Here is a 23,920-nt window from a genome sequence, read left to right as displayed (position 1 = left end):
TTGGAAATGGTTTTACCGTTTCACCCGGATTTTCTTATAAACTTGTGCCCCCTAAGTATGCCTCTAAGTTAGAATCATGGCGACTTACTTCTCATTGGATGAGGGTGAATGAAGCATTTTAATTTAAAAATCACCAACAATCATCTTATCTATCTGGATGAATAAGACTTTAAGGGTCGAATCAGAGGTTTAATCAGAGGTCGAATTAAGAGTAGAGTCAGGTTCTTTTGAGAGCAAGAAGCCAGGATTTTTGTAGACACAAACCGCAGTTTCAGTATATTGTGATGCTTGGTTATATTTGCTATCTTCTGGTCGATTAAATTAGACTACATTAAAATGACCATCATATGCTATGTATATATCATCTTGCTATTTTTTGGTTCAATACTAGGAAAATTTCATTGAGCTGTTCTAAATGTGTGGGGGAAACAAAGTAGATCTGGGACTAGAGTCTCTCTCATGGTTGGGGTTGAACTATCTACATCACTGTCAAACGAACTCAAATATATTATTCTACAAAATTCATGTCCTGTTCCAACAATTGAGTTGGTAAGAATGACAACACACTGACTCGGAAAAATGTAAATGTTTAGGAGACACAAAAACCTGCATAGTGAGTAAAGAAGTTAGGATAGCAAAAGGCTTTTTAGTGCCGCTGTTTTGACAGTTTCTAATTGCAATTTTGAAATTTCCTGTTGCGTGTAGATGCGTTTACTCAAAAGTAATACTAAACAAAGAGAATAAGAAAATCGAAAAAGAAAAAAAATTCGAGTTAGTGTTTCCATTCTTACGGATGCAATTATTATGACTTTTGACCTGCAGTCATTTTAGCAGGATGCAATTCAATTGTGATGAGATTCCAGAAAAATTCTTGATAAAAAATTAAACGAAATAAAAAAAAAAAGAAAAGAAACAGAAGATCGAAAGATTTTTCAAAGAAGGCACCGAGTTTAATATGACTTAAGATAATGGCAACTACTGAGAAAACCTCATATCACGGGTTTTTCAAACTGCATAATACACCAATTTGCTGTGGTGAAAATATAGAATACAGAACTAATACTACCACCAATAAACATACAAATTTAAAAAAAAGGTAATTTCTTCTGACAAAAATAAATTTTCCTGTAACTGAAACATTCTTAAAAATGTTTTCCTTAAATAAATACAAAATAATGGAAACTAGATGGGGACAAAGAAAAACTTTTATGAGACTCAATGAACTCCTCCCTTACAAAATACATAAGTTTGGGTGTTTTTCAGATTGGTCAACATGATCCTTATCTTCCTGTCATGAGTCTGAAGTGCCTATATGTTCCAAAAATGTTGATTTGAATACTTCAGAATTTATAACATTTCAAAGGGCAAGAAACTGTTTCAGAGTCAATCTTTAAATCAACATGGCAACATCTGACAAGAATGTTATGAATAGGCATACACTTTTCTTAACAAGATTAATAAATAAACTAAAAATATGGTAGTAAGAAGAAAAAAAGGAAATGAATAACAAAACTCATTAAAGTCAATACCAAAGGTAACACCTTAAACTAAAATTTCAAAACAAGGCTTCCATACTATTTACTAATTTTATGGACAAAATAACATTGAAACAAGAAAAAACTGAGTATAAATTAACTTTAAAAAATTGAAAAAAAATGACTGAGTTTACCGTTGATAATTCTAACGGCGCGAGTAGCGAGAGCGGCCGTTAACAGGCGAATAAGGAACAGATCGTGATGTTCTATTCCTTCTATTGATATCTTTGCCGCCTCCTCTTGACTTGTCTGGAAAAAATGCAAGAGATCAAAATGGTCACAAATAGAAATACATCATACATACATGGTGTATCTTGAGTTTCAAGTATATGAAATGGATTGCATTTTGCAAAAAGGAACCGCTAGCATTGCAATGTTGCTAAGATTGTGCGACTTCTTGTCTTGGAGGAAAAACCCGATTATCCATTAATAGTTTCTATTTTATTCGCTAAAAACTGTGAATTTAAGACAAAAATTACCATCTAAATTTCATAATTTTTCACGATTTCCGCAATTTTATTGCAAAGGATGAAGTTGCACAATCTTGGCATAATTGTAATGCTAGTGGTTCTTTTTTGCAAAATGCAATCCAAATGTAAAGAGACTGGAGGGATGGAATAACCCAGCTTGAAGGGAAAACCAATTAAAATCCTTAATCCAGCAATGCATTGGACAGCAAGAAAATTTCAAAATTCCTTCGTAAACTCAAAGATGACTCCCTTGCCTTCAGAGGTAACAGATAATGAGATTTTTCCAAAGTGACATACAGATCATTCGGTTGAGAGAATCTAAGTATAAACGCAAAGAATTTGGAAAAAAATATGGACCCACAATAATGAAGAGAGTTTTTAAAAATACCACTCATATCCAAGTATATTTCTGTTTCAGTCAACATCGCATGAAAGCAATCACAGTCTTGACAGATAATGCAGGAATTTACACAAAAACACAAACCACACAGAACTTGGAAGTGAAATGAAGGAGACACAAAGGAATGAATGCTTGCTAAGGGTACTGGGAGGGTATATGTAATGGAGTCTGGTAGAGGATGCCTAAAGGTAGAAAGTCCAGGGCGTCTACTAAAACTGACTGACAAAAAATCAGTGCTTTAACAGCACTTTTTCAGTACTTCCCCAAGAAATTCAGGACCTCCTCGATGAATTTTTTCAGTATATTCATGTGACGAAATTCGCAAAATTCCAAAATTTCGACATTCACGCGCGCATCACGACCTTTCCTCTTGGGTAGTAAAGAATTTTAGATACACTGACTGCCCAATCGCAATCTACCTGGTAAACATTGTACTAAGAATCAATATGCAAAGGATTTGGTTACTTTTCAGGCTGCCTTAAAATACTTGCGTGGTATGAAGCAAAAAATTCTGTACTTTTTTAGTACTTCTAGACCATCTCTAAAAAATCAGTGCTATTTAAGGACTTTCCTCACTTTCTGGTCTAGCACACACCCTGAACTTGTGTTGTTAGTACAGTGAAAAACACAGGTGACAAAAAGAGCAAAAGAAAAAGATTATCGATCCTCAGTTTTCGAAGTTTGCACACTTCTTGGTTTTTTTAAAAATATTGAGTCAAAGTTTCAAGCCATAAATTAGATTACTGATAGAGTTTTCACAATTTATTCATTTCCCAACTCCCCAACTTGTTATGCTTTTTCCTAGCTTTTCCCTGACCTTTGACCAAAACCTGTTAGATATTTTTCTTTTCATTAGTGATACTGACTTCTACTAAGTTATGGATGAAAGCTTCACTTCTGGAGATCAAAATTAAGAAAAAAGGCAAGTAGAAGTCGTTCACACTCTCTCGACAAGTTGCTGAGCCAAAGGGTTACTTGCAAAATTCCACGACTTTCCACGTTTTCTAGATCTCCAGAAACCTCATAATAATGATGTTAAAATCATTTAAACTGAATTGTATTGAAGGGGGGGGGGATAGTTCTGGCAAATTTTATTGATGATTCACTTAAATTTCACATTTATTGCCATAAAACTTTGAATTGCTACTAAAAGGTCAATTTTTCAAATGTTTGGGTGTTCTTTGCGCCAAATGAGGTAGAATTAACTCGTCCAAACTGGTGTGCAGTTAACTCGGTTTTTTCCCACCACCTCAAGGCACACTTACTCGACACAGTTACACAGTTACACCTTACTCTTTCACACAAGTTGAAAAATAAAAAGGTTCACAACATAGACTACTGGACTTGGAATGAAAAAATCTTTTTGATGAGATCAGTTTATATTATGATGAATTTAATGTAATGATTATCACTTGAGGTGGTTGTTCAGCACTGATACGATAATCAATCAATCAATTGATAATTTCTGGATTTGGGGACATTCCTCAAAAATTTCCTGGCATCTCATCCTGATTTGGTATATCAGAAGTTTGTAAACAAAACTTGAGTGAGAAACACTTTGAAATAAATCCAAAAGTACATACTGAGTGACTCGACTATCAGGAGGGACAATTAATAAAAGTAAGACAAGCAATTGAAACAATTCCACTATTTCAGCACATTCCAAAAAATCAAGCACTTTCAATACTTTGGGACAAAATTTCAAAACAAGGAATTTTAGGACGTTTGCTGAATCAGGCTGCACAAACAATGCTTTGTTAGATCTGATTCTTTCGATGCATAGATAGCAAATAATTATTTTGGATTTTTTACGGTTTTGCAGCACAAATTTGAATTACCTGATTAACCTGGGTTGCCACAAAATAAGGAAAATGAAATTTCCTGACATTTCCCTGCTACATTAGAGTAAAATTTCCTGACGATTGAAAATATGCCATACAGCCAAAAAGACATAATTTGAAAAAGTTTCTAGGCAAGATTTGTTGTTCTAAACGTCATATTCATTCTAGAAAGCTAATGAAGGTAAATTAACAACTTTTCCTGCAAATTATGTCATTTTTCCTGACATTTCCAGGTTTTCCCTGACATTTTCTGGTTTTCCCCCGTATCCCTGACTGTGGCAACCCTGCAAAAATCGCTACCTGGGAAAATTTTCCGACATGCTTGGGGGTATATACTTTCCAACGGACACTTGAAAACATTGAAAAAATCGCTCAATGATAGGACATGCCGCCTTACCAATGAGGTTGGCCGAGTGCTCATCCGACAATAGAATTCGTCCCTTCCGACTCCTTCAGCTAGCCCTGATTTGTGATGCCATTCAGGGATATATAATAGTGAGGGGATGATGGACGGGACTTTCCACATATATGAATGCTAGGATATTGTCTTAATGAGTTTCCCGTGTAAGAAAATATTCTTAGATTCTTATGAAATTGATTCACTTGAACGTGGAGCAAATCAGTGCAATTGGCATAAAGGGTTTTGATAAAGGGTTTAAAAGGCTGGAAAAACTTAAAATATTTCTGAGGCCTTTGCAAGGCATTTAAAACTATTAGATGCTTACTGTTTTAAAATTGTAGAGCAAAAACGAGGGGAGATAGACAAGCCGATTAAAACGAGATAGGAAAAGGGGAATAATATCGCAAAATGATCTTAAATATCATGACTCAAAATAAGGAAACACCTCGAGAGACAGAAGAAGTTGAAAACAAATAAATTAAAGGCAAGAGAATGCAAGATGGGCACATTCACAAACAATAGTAGTAACTTAGGAATTTGAAGCTTTCTAAAGGGTAAGTGTATCAGATTCTTGTTGAAGAGACAGACTTAAATTAAAGAACTTGTCCAAATACACAATATATAAAGGGAGCTTTTAACTCTCCAATGACATCAAAGCAAAAACTTGGCTATAGCACGGCAATCAAACGTCCTTCAATGCATAGGTGACAATCTCATTACTGTCATGGAACTGAATAGAAAATCTACTGAGCAAGAGGACACGAATGTAAACAGATAGCAGGATATGGGTGCCCAAGTGAGGGTGAGAAAATTGTGATAGTTGAGAGGAAGAAAATTGCGACATTCCAGAGGAGGAGAATATTGATATTCGAGGGTGAGAATGTAGTGACATTCGAGGGCGAGAATATAGTGATATTCGAGGGCGAGAATATAGTGATATTCGAGGGCGAGAATGTAGTGATATTCGAGGGCGAGAGAGTAGTGATATTCGAGGACGAGAATATAGTGATATTCAAGGGCAAGGTGAGGAAAGGAGGTAAAATCTAGCTATGAAGCAATTATCTCTACAGACGCAAACTGGAATAATTTCAGGAATCAAAGATGAAATCAATCATTAGGGCGCAGATGTGGAGGAAAAAGATGGCAGTTTCTCAGGGAGGTGGACTCTAGGGAATGAGAACAGGAAAGGGGGAGGTCCTTCTGGAAAAGGTCCCAATGGCTTATCAACAGTGAAACTACCAGACCATGTATCTTTTTGCGGAGTTTAAAAATCTCAACTTACATTTTATTTTTGAAATAGAATAATTCAATAAAATTCCTTGAAGTTTTCTATGAGTTTTCTTTGCACAGAAAAGAAAAATCACAAAAAAGATCAAGAATCAACGCTGTGTAGTTTTCCATTTAAAAAATAAAGTTTGACAGGAAGTCTACAACATCAAAAACCGAGATATGTGGTCTGGTAGTTTCACTGTCCTTATGAAAAAGTGAGTAATCACTGCACAAATGCGCATTTGGGAATTTATTTTGTCTCAGACATTACATTTTGACACTTTCAAGAGTCGTAAAGGGCTAATTACTTGGAGTAAAAAACTTTAAAAAATCCTTGAGCCCTTGCGAGAGCGGTCACATGGATTCCCTTCCAGTTTCATTGAAAGAATTAGATTTCAGAAAGAGCTGTACTGGGAAATGGGTACGGCAAATCATGTACACAGATATGATAAAAATAGGACCTATATTTGTAACATCTGTTATTCTCTTTTTTTCAGTACAGCTCTTTCTGAGATTGAGTTTTTTTAATGAGACGGAGGAAAGGAGAGGATTCTTCTTGCAAGTATTAGATAATTTTTCTAAATTTTTTGCTATGCATAATTAGCCTTTACATCACTTTAAAGTGGCAAAATGTGGAATTTGTGGCAAAAAAAAAAGAAAAAGAAAAAGAAGCTCCCTTGTGTGTTTTTCTATTATTGAAACCCTTCAGGAAGTAAGGATTTGAGTTGGGAATTCTTTGAAACTTTTCCAGGAAAGTTCTAAGTTTGAAAACGGAAAAAATCTCGCTTAAATCCCTGAGAGCGACAAAAATTATGCTGTTTGAGGACAGAGACAGAATCGGCTCCTCACTTGTCAAGTCTGTCAAAGACTGATGTTCGGGTGGATGAGGGGGCAGAGGGATTGGAATGGCTGACAGTAGTATAAGGTGGATGATTATCAAAGCTGACAGAGGAAAGATTATGTGAAGAATTGGGTTCGGATCTGTAAAAGTGAAGACCATTTTGAGAGGAAGAAGGAAGTGGAATAGACTCGCCGGCATGGCCTACGTAGCTGGCCTGAAAATTAACAATAGAAGGGGATGGATAAGATGATCCTGAGGGAAATGAACACTGTTGATTATTTTGAGCAGGAGGGTGAGCAGCAAACGTAACGCTGAAATTGTATGTAGCACCATACGTAACGCTGGAATTGTGTGTAAAGTATTGGGTATTGGCCAAGGGCACAATTTCTTGATAAGAATGTGGAATTTGACTAGATTCAGCTCTGGTTACATCAACAGAAGACCTGACAAGGCAAGCATCATTTTGTGCATATTGAGAATTTTGTGTGGATGGAGGCAAAAAGAAGTGACCAGACGAAACTGATGGAGGCAAGGCAGGCGAAGTGGGCTGCACTACCGCAGCATGTGTGGAACTGATGGGTTTTCTCCTGACCGAATGAAACAATGTATAATGGTCCTCTCCACAAAAACCGCACCTTTCTTTATTCTTGCATAAAGATGATGAATGTTGATTACTTATACATTTAATGCAACGAAAGCACCTTGCCAAAAATCTCAAACGAGTGGGGACGGATAAAGAGGCAAACTTTGCACACCGGAACATATCATGTTTATATGATCTACAGAAAGTACATCTGGGAGTGTGGCTTGATTTAGTCACTTTTTGGGAACTGACTTGGGAAATATCCTCTTGACAAAAACGAGAAATTGGATTGGATTGGGTATTGGCCAAGGGCACAATTTCTTGATAAGAATGTGGAATTTGACTAGATTCAGCTCTGGTTACATCAACAGAAGACCTGACAAGGCAAGCATCATTTTGTGCATGTTGAGAATTTTGTGTGGATGGAGGCAAAAAAAAGTGACCAGACGAAACTGATGGAGGCAAGGCAGGCGAAGTGGGCTTCTTTATCGCAGCAAGTGTGGAACTGATGGATTTCCTGATCGAATGATACATTGTATGATGGTCTTCTCCACAAAAACCGCACCTTTCTTTATTCTTGCATCCAGATGTTGAGTGTTCTTGACTCAAACACTTAGTGCAACGAAAGCACTTTGCCAAATATCTCAAACGAGTGGTAAAACACGAAGTTTGCCACTTTGCACACCGGAACATATCATGTTTATATGATCTACACAAAGCACATTTGGGAATGTGGCTTGATTCAGTGACTCTTTGGGAACTGACTTGAGAAATATCCTCTTGACAAAAACGAGAAATTGGATTGGATTTAGCTTCAGAAATATTCAGAGAGGGGCCAAGAGGAGTGGAAGAAGACTGATTGGTAACAGTTGCTGGAGGGCGAGTGAAATCCTCAGGACGCAGAGGTCCATTATTCTTCCGATGCAAAGGGGCGTGATGGTGTTTACCTCGAGTTAGGGCACACTTAGAGGAACTACTAACAGCGTTTGTTACGGTGGCCTTAGGGATGGAGATGCGTTTGATTTCAGTTTGGATACTTGATTTGGTTTGGTTGATTAGTTTGATTGGTTTTGGTTTTGTTTGATTGATTAACTTGATTAGTTTTGGTTTCGTTTGGTTGATTAATTTGATTAGTTTTGGTTTGGTTTTGTTGATTAATTTGATTGGTTTTGGTATAGTTTGATTGATTAATTTGATTGGTTTTGGTACGGTTTGGTTGATGGATTTGATTTGGAAATTTTTGGTTTGTGTTTCTGCAGGGACGGAGGAATCGTCAACAACAAACATGTTCCTGCTAGAACCAAAGGAAGGGAGTAGAGAGGACTGAAGGAGGGCTTCACCAAGCGTTTCACTTCCAGATAAAAGTGGATGCAACTTTCTCTGATTAATTTGGTCTGCGACTGAAACCACAGGTGAATCAATGCTTTTAGAAACTTTTAACAGCGCTGAAACAAAGAAAGACGGTCAAAGAAGGTCTATTAACAGAGCAGGGTTACATTTTCTGAGTCGAGTATTTGAACCATGGCCAACATCATAAGAAACTGACAGTTTATCTCATACAGAAAATCTAAAATACAGCTGAAAAGTTCTGAGGGAAGAAGAGATAGGAAACCATGAATAATCGAAGCTGAGACTGGATCTGATAACAGGGTTGCCATAATTTTTTCATCTTCTAATTCCCAGACTTTCCCTGACTCCAAAATTTTTGAATTCTTTGACAATCGAATGAAACAGCCACTTTGATTTATTTTTTCCTTTAAAGTACACTCACTTCTGCTAAATGCTGGCACAATAAATGCCCTGACTTTTTGTGTGAATTCCCTGACTTTCCCAGTTTTCTCGACCGCTGGCAACCCTGGATATGGACATAAAGAGGAACCTGCTTCAGTCTAGAAATTTCAATGTTTTGCAAAATGAAAGTGTGTGTGTGAAGCATTCAGAGCTAAAAAATCGTGATTGGAAAATTGAGAAATGCTGAAAACTTTGAGGAATATGCAAAACTTGACACTGAATTTGGGATACTTCAGAAGCCCTTCTACTCTATTGTTTGCCAACCTCAAGTGAACGACGGTACTCAAGTCAGAAAAGGTATTACTTGAAATTGAGATGATAGAGGTCTTTATGGGCCCTTCGAATGTTCAATAATTTCAAAACTGGAAAACGTAGGAACAAAAATATTATTAGTCATCGCGTTTATGGGATGTGTTCCGTTTTGCGTTTTTGGTAGAAGTAGTACTTCTTGAGGTAAATCACCCACAAATGCTTGAAGACTCTTCATGTTTTGAGCAGAGATGCAAAGAATGCCTGATCTTGCCATTCAAAGTTTGCAGGAAACACGATGAAACCCTTGGGCAGAGTGGAATTTTTCCTAGAATATTTTCCTTGAGACAAATAGAAGTTTTTACTGTAGGGCTAAAGTACTGGGCCGCGCAAAAAAAGTCCACATTATAGAACTTATTGCACTCTTGATTTTTGGGATTAAGTCTCTGGGAGGAGAACTGTGCCTCAAAAAGAATTCCTCCAGTTTATTCTTCTTTACCTTTTTCCGTTCAAAACAATTCTGCTGTGGACAGAAAGGATAACAGACTGATAATTAAAATTGATAGACAAAGTGATTGACAAAAGAGATAAAAATAAAATGGAGGGATTTTAATAGTGACAGCAGGTGTTTGCAATGGACAAAAGAGGTAAGTAACAGACTAACTAAAAGCAACCCACCAGAGTTAGTCTCTCTCTCTCTGTTAGTCTATAACAACCACCCATTTCAACCAATAGGATCGCTCCATACTCTTAATGTCCTTTTTGTCTATCGCTTTGTCTATCAATTTCAATAATCAGCCTGCAGGACAGAGAATCAAGATTTAAACTGAGAAACTTACAGGGCTCATTGCATGAGGAGGATTTTTTCTTCGAACCGACAGACGATTTATTGGGAGCAACTTTTTCCATTTGCTCCAGCATATTCTGAACATCGATATATTCCTTGAAACCATCTGGCTTGTATGCAAGGCTCACAACATTTTTCAAGGCGATGTTTTGGACATTGCCTGGCAGACGTACATTCCACGATAGACCTTCAAATGAAAAAGAAAGTAAAATACAATACACTTAAGCTAGTTAGCTAGTTACACACACTGCTTACATTTATGCCTAGTTTGGTGGAAATCGACTGTCAGGCTTTGAAATCGCAATTACATTGTGTTCATTTGCTGATCAGACGAGATATGAAAAGAAAATAAAGATTCATTTCAAAAATTTAAAAAAGTAAAGTCTCAGGAATGAAAACGCATTCTGTTGATATTAAGAAGAAAACTAACATGATCCATAGATTGAAATCAACTGTAATGAGACGGTTAAGAAAGCACTTGAAATGCACTCAAAAAGGGCTTCCATGAAATTTAATGTCATTTAATTTGATATACAACATGAATCAAGCGTTATCATATTCATTTTAGCCTTCTAATTAAAAATTTTCACTATTTTTCTTAAAAACAAAATTTCCTGCGTTTGTCTTAAAAATCATTCTTGTTTATGCAAAGTCAGAATTAAAGACTTTAAGAAAGACAAACCGTTAGATTCCTGCATGTCATTGATAAAAAGAGACAAATTAGTAAAAATTAGATTTTGATTTTTGCCATGGATATTTCCTTGAATCCCATAATTTTTTTATGATTTTTGTCGCTATTTTAGACTATTGGCGTTTTTCCTCATCTTTGGCAAAATTTTCACCTTACTTAACGTAGCAGAGAATGCACCGTGAAAACTATTCACGAGGGAAAAGCGCAAAATTTTCACTTGATACTGCCATGAAGTGCTAAGATTTCCTATTTGTATTTTACTCAATTCTTTTACCCCACTTAAATATCCACAAGTAAATATCACACAAGTTTACCCCATTTTCCCGTTAATATTTCTCACAGATAAAATTCCCTGTATTTTACCAGTCCTAAAAAACCCTACTTAAACCTAGGAACAAAGAAGATAGTCTCCTTTGAGGAAATGATAGCAAATATCAAAATCATGGTTTGCAAAAGCCTGTAACTTGTTTCATAAATTTTCTGATAAGCCTTTCCTGAGCTCATTTGGCGAAAAATTCACATTTCTACAGCCATATTTTAGCGACATGTAAAAAAAAAACCCCTCCTTTGGAATTTTCTAGTCATTTTTCACTTTCCAACTTCACTCTGTGGAAACACAGCAATATCAGGAATTTATGTGTGATCTTTTAGCTTGGATGGTGCGACTTTTCAAGAAGGTTTTCATGGAAACTAAGCAAGTTAGTGTGGTCAAATGCTCAGAGTATCCAAGATTGCCTTCCATGCCGGTACGAATCTGTGGATAAATGCTTTCTGCAATAAATTCCCCTTAGAAATTCAAACAACGGTAGGTATTACTGTTTACCCTCACCTCCTATTGCTATGGTATACCTGCCTCAGAGACGTTGAGGGAGAAGATAATTTCTAATGGATAAAATCAATTGGGTAGTGGAGGCACCATTTTTAAATGGCCCAAAGACTTCAAAAAGGCTCAGAAGGTTTGCTTGCTAGCATCTCTTAGCTTGGAAATCTGCCTTCACTGTCAACTTCTTGATGATTTCAATTTCCGTGACCTTTTTGTGGAAGAAAGTTGTCAATTCTCATAAGAACGTCAACAGATTAGTCGATTTTGCATCTAGAAGATTGTACCTTTTATCACAATAGAAGATGAACTGAAAAATCAAAATTCGTCTAACATTTTTTGGAAAATTCTTGGACTTTTCCCTGACTCTTAAAAAAAAGAAATTGCTTGACTACCTTTAGAAAAATGAATTTTGCACTGCTGCTTTTATAAAAGACTAGTGACATATTTTTGCACTGTAGGCTATCTTGGAAATTTCAATAATCACATATTTGCTAATTTTTTGCGTGGGTAACAAGTACACCTAAATGATTGTAATCTCTTCAACAAATGAGAAAAACATTCCCTAACCTCCAGCTAAGTTTGCTGACTTTCAAGGTTTATCATTTAAAATTCTTTGATTATTCCAGTTTTTCATTGACTTGGAAAATCCAGAGTTTTTTCATAAGTCACTGAAACATTGTTGCAGAAATATGAATTCTTCACTGAATGAGCTCAACAAGGACTCATTAGGAAACTGATGAAAGAAGCTACAATTTAAGTTCCTACAAACCGTATTCAATTATCTTCCATAATTTAGGCTCTTTTCCATGCACAAACTGGGGGCATCTAAGAGGCTCATCTATGGAATTATTGTCTGTTGCCTTTCAAAGATTTAACGTCGGGCTGACAATCTTTAAAGGTAACGGATATTTTTGGGACACATCATAGATCAGATCTTAAAATTCTCAAGGAATTTCATGCAGACATTACTGAGATATTAATGAACGAGAAAAAAACAATATGAATGATGCGAACTGTATGTAGCAAGGTGGAGAAATGGTGCTGGGTCCACACCATTTCGTGGGGAAAATTAAAGCCAAGAAGTTCCAAAAATTTCAATTAGAGCCGAAAATATATCTTTTTTGAGATGTAATGAGTACCAGTACAAGACTGAAGGGGGGGGGGGGGGGGAGTGATGAGTATGATCTACTAATGAGGTCTAGAAAGACCCGATACATTATGGATCTCTCGGCGTGACCTCAACTTAGTATTCCAACACAAACTGCCTGAGCTGAACACTTTTCCTCTCAGTCTTGTACTGGTACTCATTAGAGCTCAAAAAAGGTAATTTTTTCGGCTCGAATTGAAATTTTTGGAACTCTTTGGCTTTGTTTTCCCAGCAAAATGCTGTGGACCCAGCACCATTTCTCCACCTTGATATCAAAGAATTAGTGCCAGTTTGAGAGGCCCAGTTTGTGCGCGGAGAAGAGCCTTTTGCATAAAGTAGGACAACTCTCCCGTTTTTTTGGAATAGCCTTTGTATGATTACACTTACTGCAATGGGTCAAAATAAGGTTTGAGATGAATCGCATGATGACAGGCTCATAGTGAAGCCCATCTTTTTTCATGTGTAACTGCTGCATTCGCATGTAAAAGTGGAGGTCAAGCACATCGTATCCGTAAGTGCCAATGATCTGCCTTGCATAGTTATTCGCTTCTAAGATCATGAACCGCACAAAACTTTCAAGAAAATGGATCTGTAAAAATAAGAGATCAATGGTTCAAATTTCATTCCCACTAAGCTAGGAATGTTCTATCAAATTTTGGTGAGCTATCGAAACATTTCTTTGAAAAATAGTGATGATAAGAAAACTAAGTACACCAATATTAATTTATTTGGCATATTGGTACACATCGGTAAACAATAAACATTATTATGGAAAAAGTCAGAGCACAACATTTGTGTCAAAGTTATTACTTTGAAAATTCCTCTGTGGTGCATCATGCTCTTGCAATTAATACACTTTTGGCATTGTTAAAAAGCCCTTCTTGTCCTTAATAACTTTCTTTGATTGATATTGGCAGTTTATTATGAAGCCTAGCTGCTAGCAAACATAGGGTACTGCAAAGTCTTGAGAGTTTAACTGAGGACGGTTGTACATCACCACTTCCTCTGGTTCCATACAAGTGGGCATTTTAAAATGTAACAAAATGGTCATTATTTTCTCAGACCAATTTTAAATGTTCCAAAATGTAGATACTTAGACACTCCGGATAAAAATCAATAGTACATGAAGTTGTCTTTGTGTCTTGTGTCGTAGTTTTCTTCAGACCAAACACCGAGTTGAACAGTTGAACACCTTCAAACAAGATCTCCACTTGAAGTTAAAATTCCCTTCGGTTTTTGTTTTTGTTTTCGTTGTTAGTCTTTTTAAAAATTACCTGATGATGGCCTCTGCTGAAGCCGAAATGGCCATAGTTTAAATAGTGACAACCGAAACTTGCATCGGGCGAAAAAGAAAGAAAGTAAGTGATCTCCAGTTGAGTTTAAAAATGTGGGAAAAATTAGGTGAACTTCAGCCTCCTTCCTTAATGTTTGAGTGTAATTTTTGATAATTTTCTCCGATTTTCAAACATTTTTGTGAACAGTGAGGAGGGATGGGTTAGGTTATTGTACATTGAAAATCCTGCGAGAGAAGAATCTCTCACGCCTAGTATTTAAATACATATTGCTCAAGGTAAAAACTAGAGCTAGGTCTTCCCAAGGCAATTACATTTTCTAAAAATGCTGAACCCTGTCAAGCTTCCCATCAAAAAAGAAAAAAAATTGCATTTAGCCTGAATTTAGCATTCAGTCTTTAGTGGCCTCGAATTTCTCACCTCGCATGGATTTTACCTTCTTGGCTTCCTTGTGTGCGTAGTAAATAACCCCATAATGCTTCAATTGAACCTGTATCGATGTCCATCAATATTAGAAAGGTGAGACAAGATAGTCTAATACCTCACAGTAGGTTTGCAGTGTCGAAAACTTTTAGCCAAATTTAGTTTGGAAGGAAAACAATTGTTTTTGGGTTGTAAGACTTAGAGAATTTTTTTCATCAAATTTTAAGATGTCAATTGAGAGGCTTGGAGGACAAGGCGTATAAGTGCAGTTTTTGCTATTTCAAGAAATATAAGTTTCAAGTTTCAAAATTACATGGAGCCTTATGGCTGGATGGAAGGTTAAACTCACTTTTAGATGCTTTAAAGTTGGGTTTTAGTTGTGAACTTTTTAAAGAATATACCTTCAAACTAGTTTTGGTTGAATTTATGAATATCTCCATTTTTTTAAAGAACTGCACTTGTGCGTCTCGCCCTCCAAGCCCCTCAATTAGTCTCTTTCAAAACAATAAAAATAGGGCAGAAAATTGACTTGACATACGTAATTAAGATATGGGTTTTACCATTTTCACCATGGCAGTTTAAAGAAGAGATGGACATTAATATGGTCAATAGCTGTTGCTGGACCTTACCTCTTCAACCAAAAAAACGCTCCTAATATGCCGAGAGACTGGAAGAGCCGTCAGCCACACGAACATGCATTTCTCCGGCAGACTACTTGATACAAGTTTCATCAAGTTTATCAGATTCTCTTTGAATAGGTCAATGCCCCTGGGTCCCCATCTAAAAAGTTGGTGACATAACATAAAATGAAAATATTAAAAAAAAAAATCAAGGGACACTAAACATTGAGGGCAGTAATTCACACTACAGCGTCTGTCTCCTGACATTAAAGATTAAAATATACAAATGAAAGTTCCAGATTAATATTAAAGTATACAGAGATACATATACTTGTTTTTTTAGGCAAGAGAAAGAATACTAAGAAACATCACTCGAACTGTATGTAACAAGGTGGAAAAATAGTGCTGGGTCCACCTTTTTTTCTATACCGTGATTAGGCGCGTATCGTACACATCCTTTTTTCAAAATTTCGGCTCTCAAATGGAGGGTGCGTAAGATACGTGGGTGTTGCCCCAAAATAAGATGCCCTCTTTTTTTTCTCCAAAGAATCCCACAATTTGAGGTGCGTACAATACGCAGGTAAATACAGTAATTATTCTTATTTTTATAATTAGAATGATAAATTGATAACACTATTAGTGGCCAGAATAAATTCATAATAGAGACATACATACATTGAGTCACAATAGAATTATGTTTGAATTACATAACTAAACTTCCAGATGAACCTCATGGTCCATAAAACTCAAGGCTTTCTAGAGCTCATCCCAAAAGGTACCTAAGCTCTTCTGTTAGCTGAGCGACAAATTTCTTGATGAAAATTTTCATCATAAATTCTAAGACCATCAGGCGTGATTCATTATTTCTGTAGAGGATAGGACACACTAATTTCTACAAGTGCCAACATGGCTATAAAAATGCCTTCAAATGATTGGGTAGGCAACAATTCTAGCATGAACTGGGTCCTGTTCAAATCGATTACTTCACAGGGTGCCAATATTAAGTACCTATAGGAGTTAGTCACCGGAATTAAGTACATGCAAAAAACACTGAACAATCCTAAGACGTCTCAAAACATTTTAGACAGAAGAAATCAAGATCATCATTTGTTATTTGCAAACACATAAAAAACAAAAACCAGTAAAATCTAAACTTTAAAATTAGAAAATCTGTGGATAAAATTGTAACTAAATAGAAGATGTGTTCTCGATACTGTAAAGTTGCAAATCTCCAGTTATGTACGAAAAATTAGGAAATATTATTTTTTTTAAAATTTTGGCAATTCATGTTCTACCTATGAAGAATTTGGAGCCCCAAAATCACAGTATGTTTCTTAATAAAATGTTATCATTATTTAAGCTCCTCAAATTTTAAAATAAGAACCATTGAACCTAGGTGCTGTGTTCCAAAATCTCCACTCCTATTTAATTTTCAAAATAAGACTGAACCAACATCATGGCTTGAAATTCATACTGAACATTCTTGAAAAATAAACAAAGTTTTTCAAGAACCGACATTCAGTAATTTTCCCATGAAAAAATAATGTACCTCTCCCAGAAATGCATTATTGCAGTTTCATATTCTAATGCAGATTTATTGTCTAATTAACACAAAAACATGATTGAACAAGGTTTTCAAATACCTGCTTATATCCCAGATGGTTGAATTCATAATTATAAGATCATAATCCAGTTCGCCACTCTTAATATCTTCAAAGATTCCAACTACATTATCAGAATAACATTGTGTGATGAATGAATACTCTATAAGAGTATCGTAATCCTGCAATAAGAAAAAATGATGGTGAGACGAAGATTGACAATGTTGAAAAAAATTCCTTGAAGAATGGTGGGATCTATTTCATTGGATGTGATAGAATACGACCATGTTAAAGAGAGAAAAAACCAGCCTTAACAAGACTACCTACTTGAATTTTTGATCTGAACGTCATCAGAATACTTAAACTTTTAAGTTTTAGAAAAAAGGTATCCTAGTTTTTCATGGAGATGAGACAGTGCTTTGCCAAAAATCATTTGTGAAACTTCCAAACCAGAGCATCAAAAAGAGGATGTGTTAAAAAATAAAACCAAGAAGGCTTGGCCGGTTGAGTTTCAGACATGGTGTTTAGAATTTTTGACCATGCTAATTCCTGATTTTTCCCTGTTTTTCAGGAACAAGCTCTGAGATGAGAAACCAAAGTTTTTTCTCCCAGTTCCCCAGGATTTTCTTCAGAAAACTATCCAATCCTCCAGAATTAAGGATATGAAAATTGATTTTTTTTTTCATTTTTCAGCCGATTCTTTAGCACTCATTAAATTTTTCAATTTTGATTTTTCAATGATTGAATTTTTCAATTTTCAATTTTGAGCTTTGTGGCGATTAGGCGTCGCACAGCGCCAAAGAGCGCTATAAAAGCGACTCATATATATATAAATTTTTCAATTCGATAAGCATCCTTAATGCTAAATTATCCAATTGATAAAAGTTGCTCCATTATTCTGATAATTTGATGCTTCAAACACGTCATTCAAGCAAAATGAGAGGAAATTCTCTGGTCCTAGAATAGATACCCTGATTTTTCATTCCCTAATAAATCTCGATTTTTCCCAGTCTTAGACACCATGATTTCAGAGAGATAGATCAGGATTTCCTCGATATGCAAATTTGAGCATTCCACTACCTCATATTTCCTGAAACATGCAGAGAAAACAAAACTTACAGCGTCGTGATAGGAACGGTCCTCAGTGAAATCTCTCCCTTTGTGTAAGCGATCACCTTTGACTATCTGGTCCTTAGCATGTGACCTTTCTAACTGTAAAAAAATCAAAAGTTGTAAAAATATAGTGTAAGGCAAAATTACCCAGGCAATCTGCCCAGCAAAACAAAAGCGAAAACTGTTGCCACAAAATTGTTTTTCTAAGTATCGTTGAGACAACATTCTGAAATTTTCTCACATGTTTTGCCAGGCGGGTAAGCAAGAAAAGACCATATTTGAATTTGTTTCTTTCTCCGCTTTATTATTCTCTCGGGCAAGCTTTGATCTAAAAAATTACTGACATCCACAAGCGTCACAAAGTATTCTTTTCAGAATTTCTTGAAGAAAACGGTGCAAGTTGAATATTTCTAAATTTAGTTCATAGGTAGCATGTATACCAATTTCAAACCTTCTGAGCTGCAAACTTCCCTCAATTTAGTGCTATTAAATATCTTTATAATTAAAAAATTGGCTACATCGCTCCTTCTTTCAGAAAATAGAGGGTCCAAGCAAAAGGCTAAATCTTGAGCATATCAACAGTGTAAGTCAGCGATCACATAACTCAGTTTACCACATCGCAGACTTCCTGTCATACTTTATTTTTTAAATGTTAAACTACTCAACGACAATCCTTCAAAATTGCTGTGATTTTTCTTCTCTGAGCAAGATAATTCTGCAAAAATTTAAAGGAATAATGTCAATTGTTCTCCTTTAAAAAATAACATAAAGGCAGAGATTTTCAGACACCGCAAACAAGATATGTGATTGCGGACTTACACTGTCGATATGCTAGCAGATGAAGTTAAATTCTGAAATGACAGAGACATATACAGGGTCCACAACAGCCCTTTTCATCAAATCTGCACCCCTCTCTCCTGAAGTGGGGCCTTTCTATCATAAAAGGAAATTTTTAACCTGGTTTGAGTGTTAAGTAAGTTAATTATTACCCTCCCTCGGTAAAATGTATGGCCTCACCATAGAATTGCATTTGTACCTAGTTATAAAATTATTTGCTTACCTTCTGTTTCAGGGCTGAATCTGGAATTAACTTATTGTGCTGAACAAACCAAACCAGATCCTTGTAAACCGATCGAATATCTGAAACGAGTAGAATTAATTACATCAATTAAGAATGCATTTTACTAATTTTGAATTGGGGGAGGGGCAGGAAAAGGAGGAAGTGGAGCACAGTATATCAGAAAGGCACCAACTCTAATTTTGAAAAAAAAAAGGTTGATTCTTGGGTTGTTCATCTACTCTTTTCCATTATGTGAGAAGGTAGGCCAGACGGTATCTTACAAATCAATCAGTAATTTCAGATTAATTGTTTTAACACCTAGCATAGCTATTTTTCTGCCTGAAGCTGCAATAGCTCCTGAAAATAAAGCATAGACAAGCTTGCACTATTCACAACTTGATCACCACAAACGAACAGGAATATCATTCTTATAATCTGATGAAAATCACAGATATCATTGCCTGACACAGCTAGTCTTAACGACTTTAAATTTTTTGACGAGTCACAAGCAAAAACTCTTCAGATTCTTGAAGTAGAGTGTCTACTGAGTCATTTAAGCCAAAAAGAAAAAAATTCTGTCGAGCTCCTGGAAAATAAAGTCGATTTAAAGGTATTTTTGGGCTAAAATAGCCAAATTACCCATAGCAAGGCCCGTCATATTATTTAAAAACTTGTTTTCTTCCTGGGTATTATGCCCAAGTTTCTTAAACATGCATATTTTAAGCCTCCGATTACTTAAACTACCAATTTTAACCATATGGTAAATTTTGGGGGCCTAAAATGAGCCCTCAGAGCCAAAAATTGCAAACATTTTTGAAAACTTCGGATTTTCAGGGGGGTGTTTTTTTTTTTAACGTTGTTTTTTCTACAGTCGTCAATGAGTAATTCTGAAGGGCATTTTCGATTACATAATTGAAATTTTGACTGTTCAGGTGAAGGGGGAAGGGGGCACCAGGCTTTGCTTTGCCATTCTCACAGTTTCTGAAAACGCTTGAAAATGCCCTATTACATTGGAAGTCCAAAATATCCCTTTTTATTCATTAATTACTGTATCTGATATTATAAAATATGCAGCAGGAGTTACTGCCCCCCCCCTCCTCCTCCCTACGAGATGCATGTAAACCTTGATCTTACTGCGCGCGCTACCGGATCCTTGCTTTTCGCATCCGGGCATTTGCAGGATAAACTTGTAGCATAAACATGTCCATTTATATGTAATGCTAAAGACCGCCAAATGTTTTATTGCAAATGCCCGGATCTACTGTACAACGGACTGCCATCACGCGAAAAGCAAGGATCCGTTAGCGCGCGCAGTAAGATCAAGGTTTCCATGCATCTCGTAGTGAGGAGGAGGGGGGGGGGGGCAGTAACTCCTGCTGCATATTTCATAATATCAGAAGCAGTAATTAATGAATTAAAAAGGGATATTTTGGACTTCCAATGTATTAGGGAACTTTCAAGCGTTTTCGTAGCGCGCGCAGTGAGATCAAGGTTTCCATGCATCGCGTAGTGAGGAGGAGGGGGGGGGGGGCAGTAACTCCTGCTGCATATTTTATAATATCAGATACAGTAATTAATGAATAAAAAGGGATATTTTGGACTTCCAATGTAATAGGGCATTTTCAAGCGTTTTCAGAAACTGTGAGAATGGCAAAGCAAAGCCTGGTGCCCCCTTCCCCCTTCACCTGAACAGTCAAAATTTCAATTATGTAATCGAAAATGCCCTTCAGAATTACTCATTGACGACTGTAGAAAAAACAACGTTAAAAAAAAAACACCCCCCTGAAAATCCGAAGTTTTCAAAAATGTTTGCAATTTTTGGCTCTGAGGGCTCATTTTAGGCCCCCAAAATTTACCATATGGTTAAAATTGGTAGTTTAAGTAATCGGAGGCTTAAAATATGCATGTTTAAGAAACTTGGGCATAATACCCAGGAAGAAAACAAGTTTTTAAATAATATGACGGGCCTTGCTATGGGTAATTTGGCTATTTTAGCCCAAAAATACCTTTAAATCGACTTTATTTTCCAGGAGCTCGACAGAATTTTTTTCTTTTTGGCTTAAATGACTCAGTAGACACTCTACTTCAAGAATCTGAAGAGTTTTTGCTTGTGACTCGTCAAAAAATTTAAAGTCGTTAAGACCAGCTGTGCTGAGGATTGTTAGACCATCAGATGAGAATGCTTGTCTACATAGTAAGCTGTCACTTAGTCAAATTAATTATTGATATTTAGGATAAGACATGACAGTGAACACGAGATCGGAAAAGAAAAGAGCTACTTGAAAAATCAATACCATGCATTCGGCATTGCTCTAGACGATACAATTTATTCAATTATGATGGGATTCACGAGGAAATGCAAAATTCTCTACTGTTGAGTGAGCTCTATTAAAGAAAAATGACTCCACTGCTGTACTAAATGGTGATTCGAAGCGTATAGGCCGAAAAGCATGCTTCAATATCAACCGAGGTCTCCCATCGGACCAGACCAGCTGATTGACAGCAGCTAACTCACCGTTAAAAATAGTAAAAAAAGCTTAAAGTACTGGCATTGCAGGCTAAGAATGAGTGCTTAGAATGCAACAGAGATAACTCACTGGAATCGCCTAGTAGGAGGACTTTTTTGCCTGCCAACAGCTTTTGGGCATCAATACTCCTAAACCGATCAGCCATGGTGTCCAATTTGGTCAGTGCAGAACTTAGAAATGCATAAAAATTCAAATTTTAAGATGACACTCGATACTTTAAATAGCTAGGAAGAGTCAAAGAAAAACTATTGCACTGAAAATCACCACGAGGAAACAGACTAAAACAAAAGGAATGTGATTACCAACGCTCTGTCATCTGATTCTGATAACGGCGCTGAAACTAACAACAACACGACCACGAGGTTTGGACTGACCATTGTTGCCGTTGTGAGCTCCGATATAAACATTTTAATAAAACTTTTAACCTCGTTGATGGACACTCAAACAAAAACTATGTACGCGATTAGGAGAAATCATTTTATGAACATGCCACAGTAATACCATCGAGAGCTACAATGATTTTTTGATTAAATTCTGACGACATAACTGGAGAGTAAAAAGGGGCCAACCGGCAACACTGAATAAGAAGGATTCTGCTTCGCTCGTTTATTTTATGAGAGGCGAGGCTGTGCGGTGTTGTCTAGTCAGTAATTTTATTGATATTTATGGTGTCATTCCTCAAAAACTGGCCCCAGCGATGAATTTCATGAATCAGAAAAATTAAATTTCAAATTGAAATTTCTGTAACATCAATTAAAATTTCGTGCAATTTTTAAAACTTCTACAAATACTCGGTATATCATAAAACGCATAGAAATAGTAAAATCTTAATTTTGAAATGTTGAAAAAAAGGCAACGTACTTACTTAGTGTATTTCTCTCGGAAAATACACCCAAAGCATTCTAATTTTGAACTCTTAATCCATTTTTCCGCGGCAAATCAGATATTCGTTGTAATAGGTAATAGAAACTTGGATCGAAAGAATTGAGTTTTTCAAGATTTTCCGCGGTAAAATGCATGTGATAAATTTTCAGATGTTTCCATGATGTACCCACAAAGATTTCAGCAGCCTAACTGGGTGGAATAACATTTCATTACCTGAGGAAATTTTTTCTCCATGTTTCTGTTGAGAAAATGGAAGTGTAAATATCGAGAATTTTCGTACCCTGTTCCGTGGGTCAATGATTCCCCTTCAATCGGCCGGCTATGCAAAATGACTGTCGTAACGCACGAATAGTGGTATCAGAATTTCGCATTAAGATTACACAGTGGGTTGAAGGCGCTCTTCTGTATCGCATATGAGTAGCCCCGTACAACGATGTTGACCAGAAATGTTCAGAATTTTGGAGTCTTCATTAAGCATGAAACTCTTTATTCAGTCTTTAAATGATCCAACTCTGCCAACAACAGGTTTAAATAACTGATTGCAAAAATGCGTATCTCGTGATGAAGTGCCAACTCTTAGTGCCGAAAACGCGAATCTCGGCATTTCTGCCGTATTTTCTAACAGTTCGAGAAATTATTCAAAATGCTGATTCTTTAAAAAGCATCTTATTCTTGCTATCTTCAAGAATTATTCGCCTTCTACTAACAATAAAGAGGAATGTAGACAGTTTTTTTTCCTCTCCTGGAAAATCGTGTTTTCCGAGATCTGCACTTTCACCATCGATGTTCCATGTACTCACATTTATATCAGCAGCTAAAGCAGAACAAGCACCGGGTTTCCCGTAGATAAAGTATTTTCGCGTTGTAGTTTCAGAATTTATGACCCAGTAAAGAACCCAGAGTTTTTCGGAATTTTCCCCGATTAAATGTAATAATCTGATATATTTTTTATACTTCCGCAGGATGCATCTCAATTAAAATTGCAGCAGATAAACCGGATCCTTGTTAACGATAAAGTTTGACGATTATTTTCATTCTCAAAATATTTTTTCTCGACTAGGATTTATGACAGGGGAAAATTTACAACAAGTGGAATTCAAAATTTCCCCGAGCTCACCTCTCTACAAAATCCAACTTGATGGGTTTTAAGTTAAACTCTATCCGATAGTCTAATCGAGCGATAATACAAGTGCGCAACAGATTTCGCCTTCAATTATTTATCTATGCAATCTCGACTACTCGGAGGTTGATATAGTTGTATCACACACTTGGGTCCGTCAGTCTCTTTAGAGTCCGACTTTGACAGGAACGCCCTAAGCCCCATAAAGTTTTAATTGCAGCTGTGCTAAGTGTGAACGTCGTATGAGACATCGGGCGTCGCCAAATTGCATTAGACAAATCACGAATTATATTACTTTTCCAATTTAGAAAGGATTTCGTTCATTATTTGATCTGCAAAGTCTGAAATTTCAAGGCTTTCTTCAAAAATAAATATTTTCTAAGAAGAAAGG

At 36.3% G+C, this 23,920-nt stretch overlaps 1 protein-coding gene and 1 long non-coding RNA gene across 6 annotated transcripts in view; one reads left to right on the top strand and one right to left on the bottom strand.

Moving 5' to 3' along the window:
* Positions 1-8,734, top strand: part of LOC140225563 (uncharacterized) — a 54,650-nt gene extending 45,916 nt beyond the window's left edge. For 2 of the 3 annotated variants that reach the window (XR_011900609.1, XR_011900608.1), the window contains one exon: positions 8,599-8,734. This is a non-coding gene — a long non-coding RNA (uncharacterized lncRNA). Of the gene's footprint in view, positions 1-2,423; positions 4,631-8,598 lie in introns of those variants that run through there. The other variant, XR_011900610.1, reaches the window with a different exon arrangement.
* Positions 929-21,947, bottom strand: LOC109030023 (PC-esterase domain-containing protein 1A). Of its 3 annotated transcripts, none has more exons than XM_072304800.1 (9): positions 21,594-21,947; positions 18,997-19,076; positions 17,943-18,035; positions 16,866-17,005; positions 15,232-15,382; positions 13,275-13,476; positions 10,219-10,413; positions 4,644-8,784; positions 929-1,784 (listed from the first exon to the last, which is right to left on the bottom strand). In XM_072304800.1, the coding sequence occupies exons 1-8, from the start codon at positions 21,667-21,669 to the stop codon at positions 6,761-6,763; spliced, it is 2,961 nt and encodes a 986-aa protein (XP_072160901.1). In that variant the 5' UTR covers positions 21,670-21,947; the 3' UTR covers positions 929-1,784; positions 4,644-6,760. The 3 variants fall into 3 exon arrangements, with proteins under 3 accessions (XP_072160901.1, XP_072160902.1, XP_018896321.2); XM_072304801.1 differs by having other exon boundaries at positions 4,644-8,739; XM_019040776.2 differs by lacking the exon at positions 4,644-8,784 and having other exon boundaries at positions 21,594-21,863.
* Positions 21,948-23,920: the final 1,973 nt, after the last annotated feature.

This window comes from Bemisia tabaci, chromosome 10 (assembly GCF_918797505.1).
Source record: "Bemisia tabaci chromosome 10, PGI_BMITA_v3".
Classification (NCBI taxonomy): Eukaryota; Metazoa; Arthropoda; class Insecta; order Hemiptera; family Aleyrodidae; genus Bemisia; species Bemisia tabaci.
This window is presented reverse-complemented; position numbering and strand designations above follow the sequence as displayed.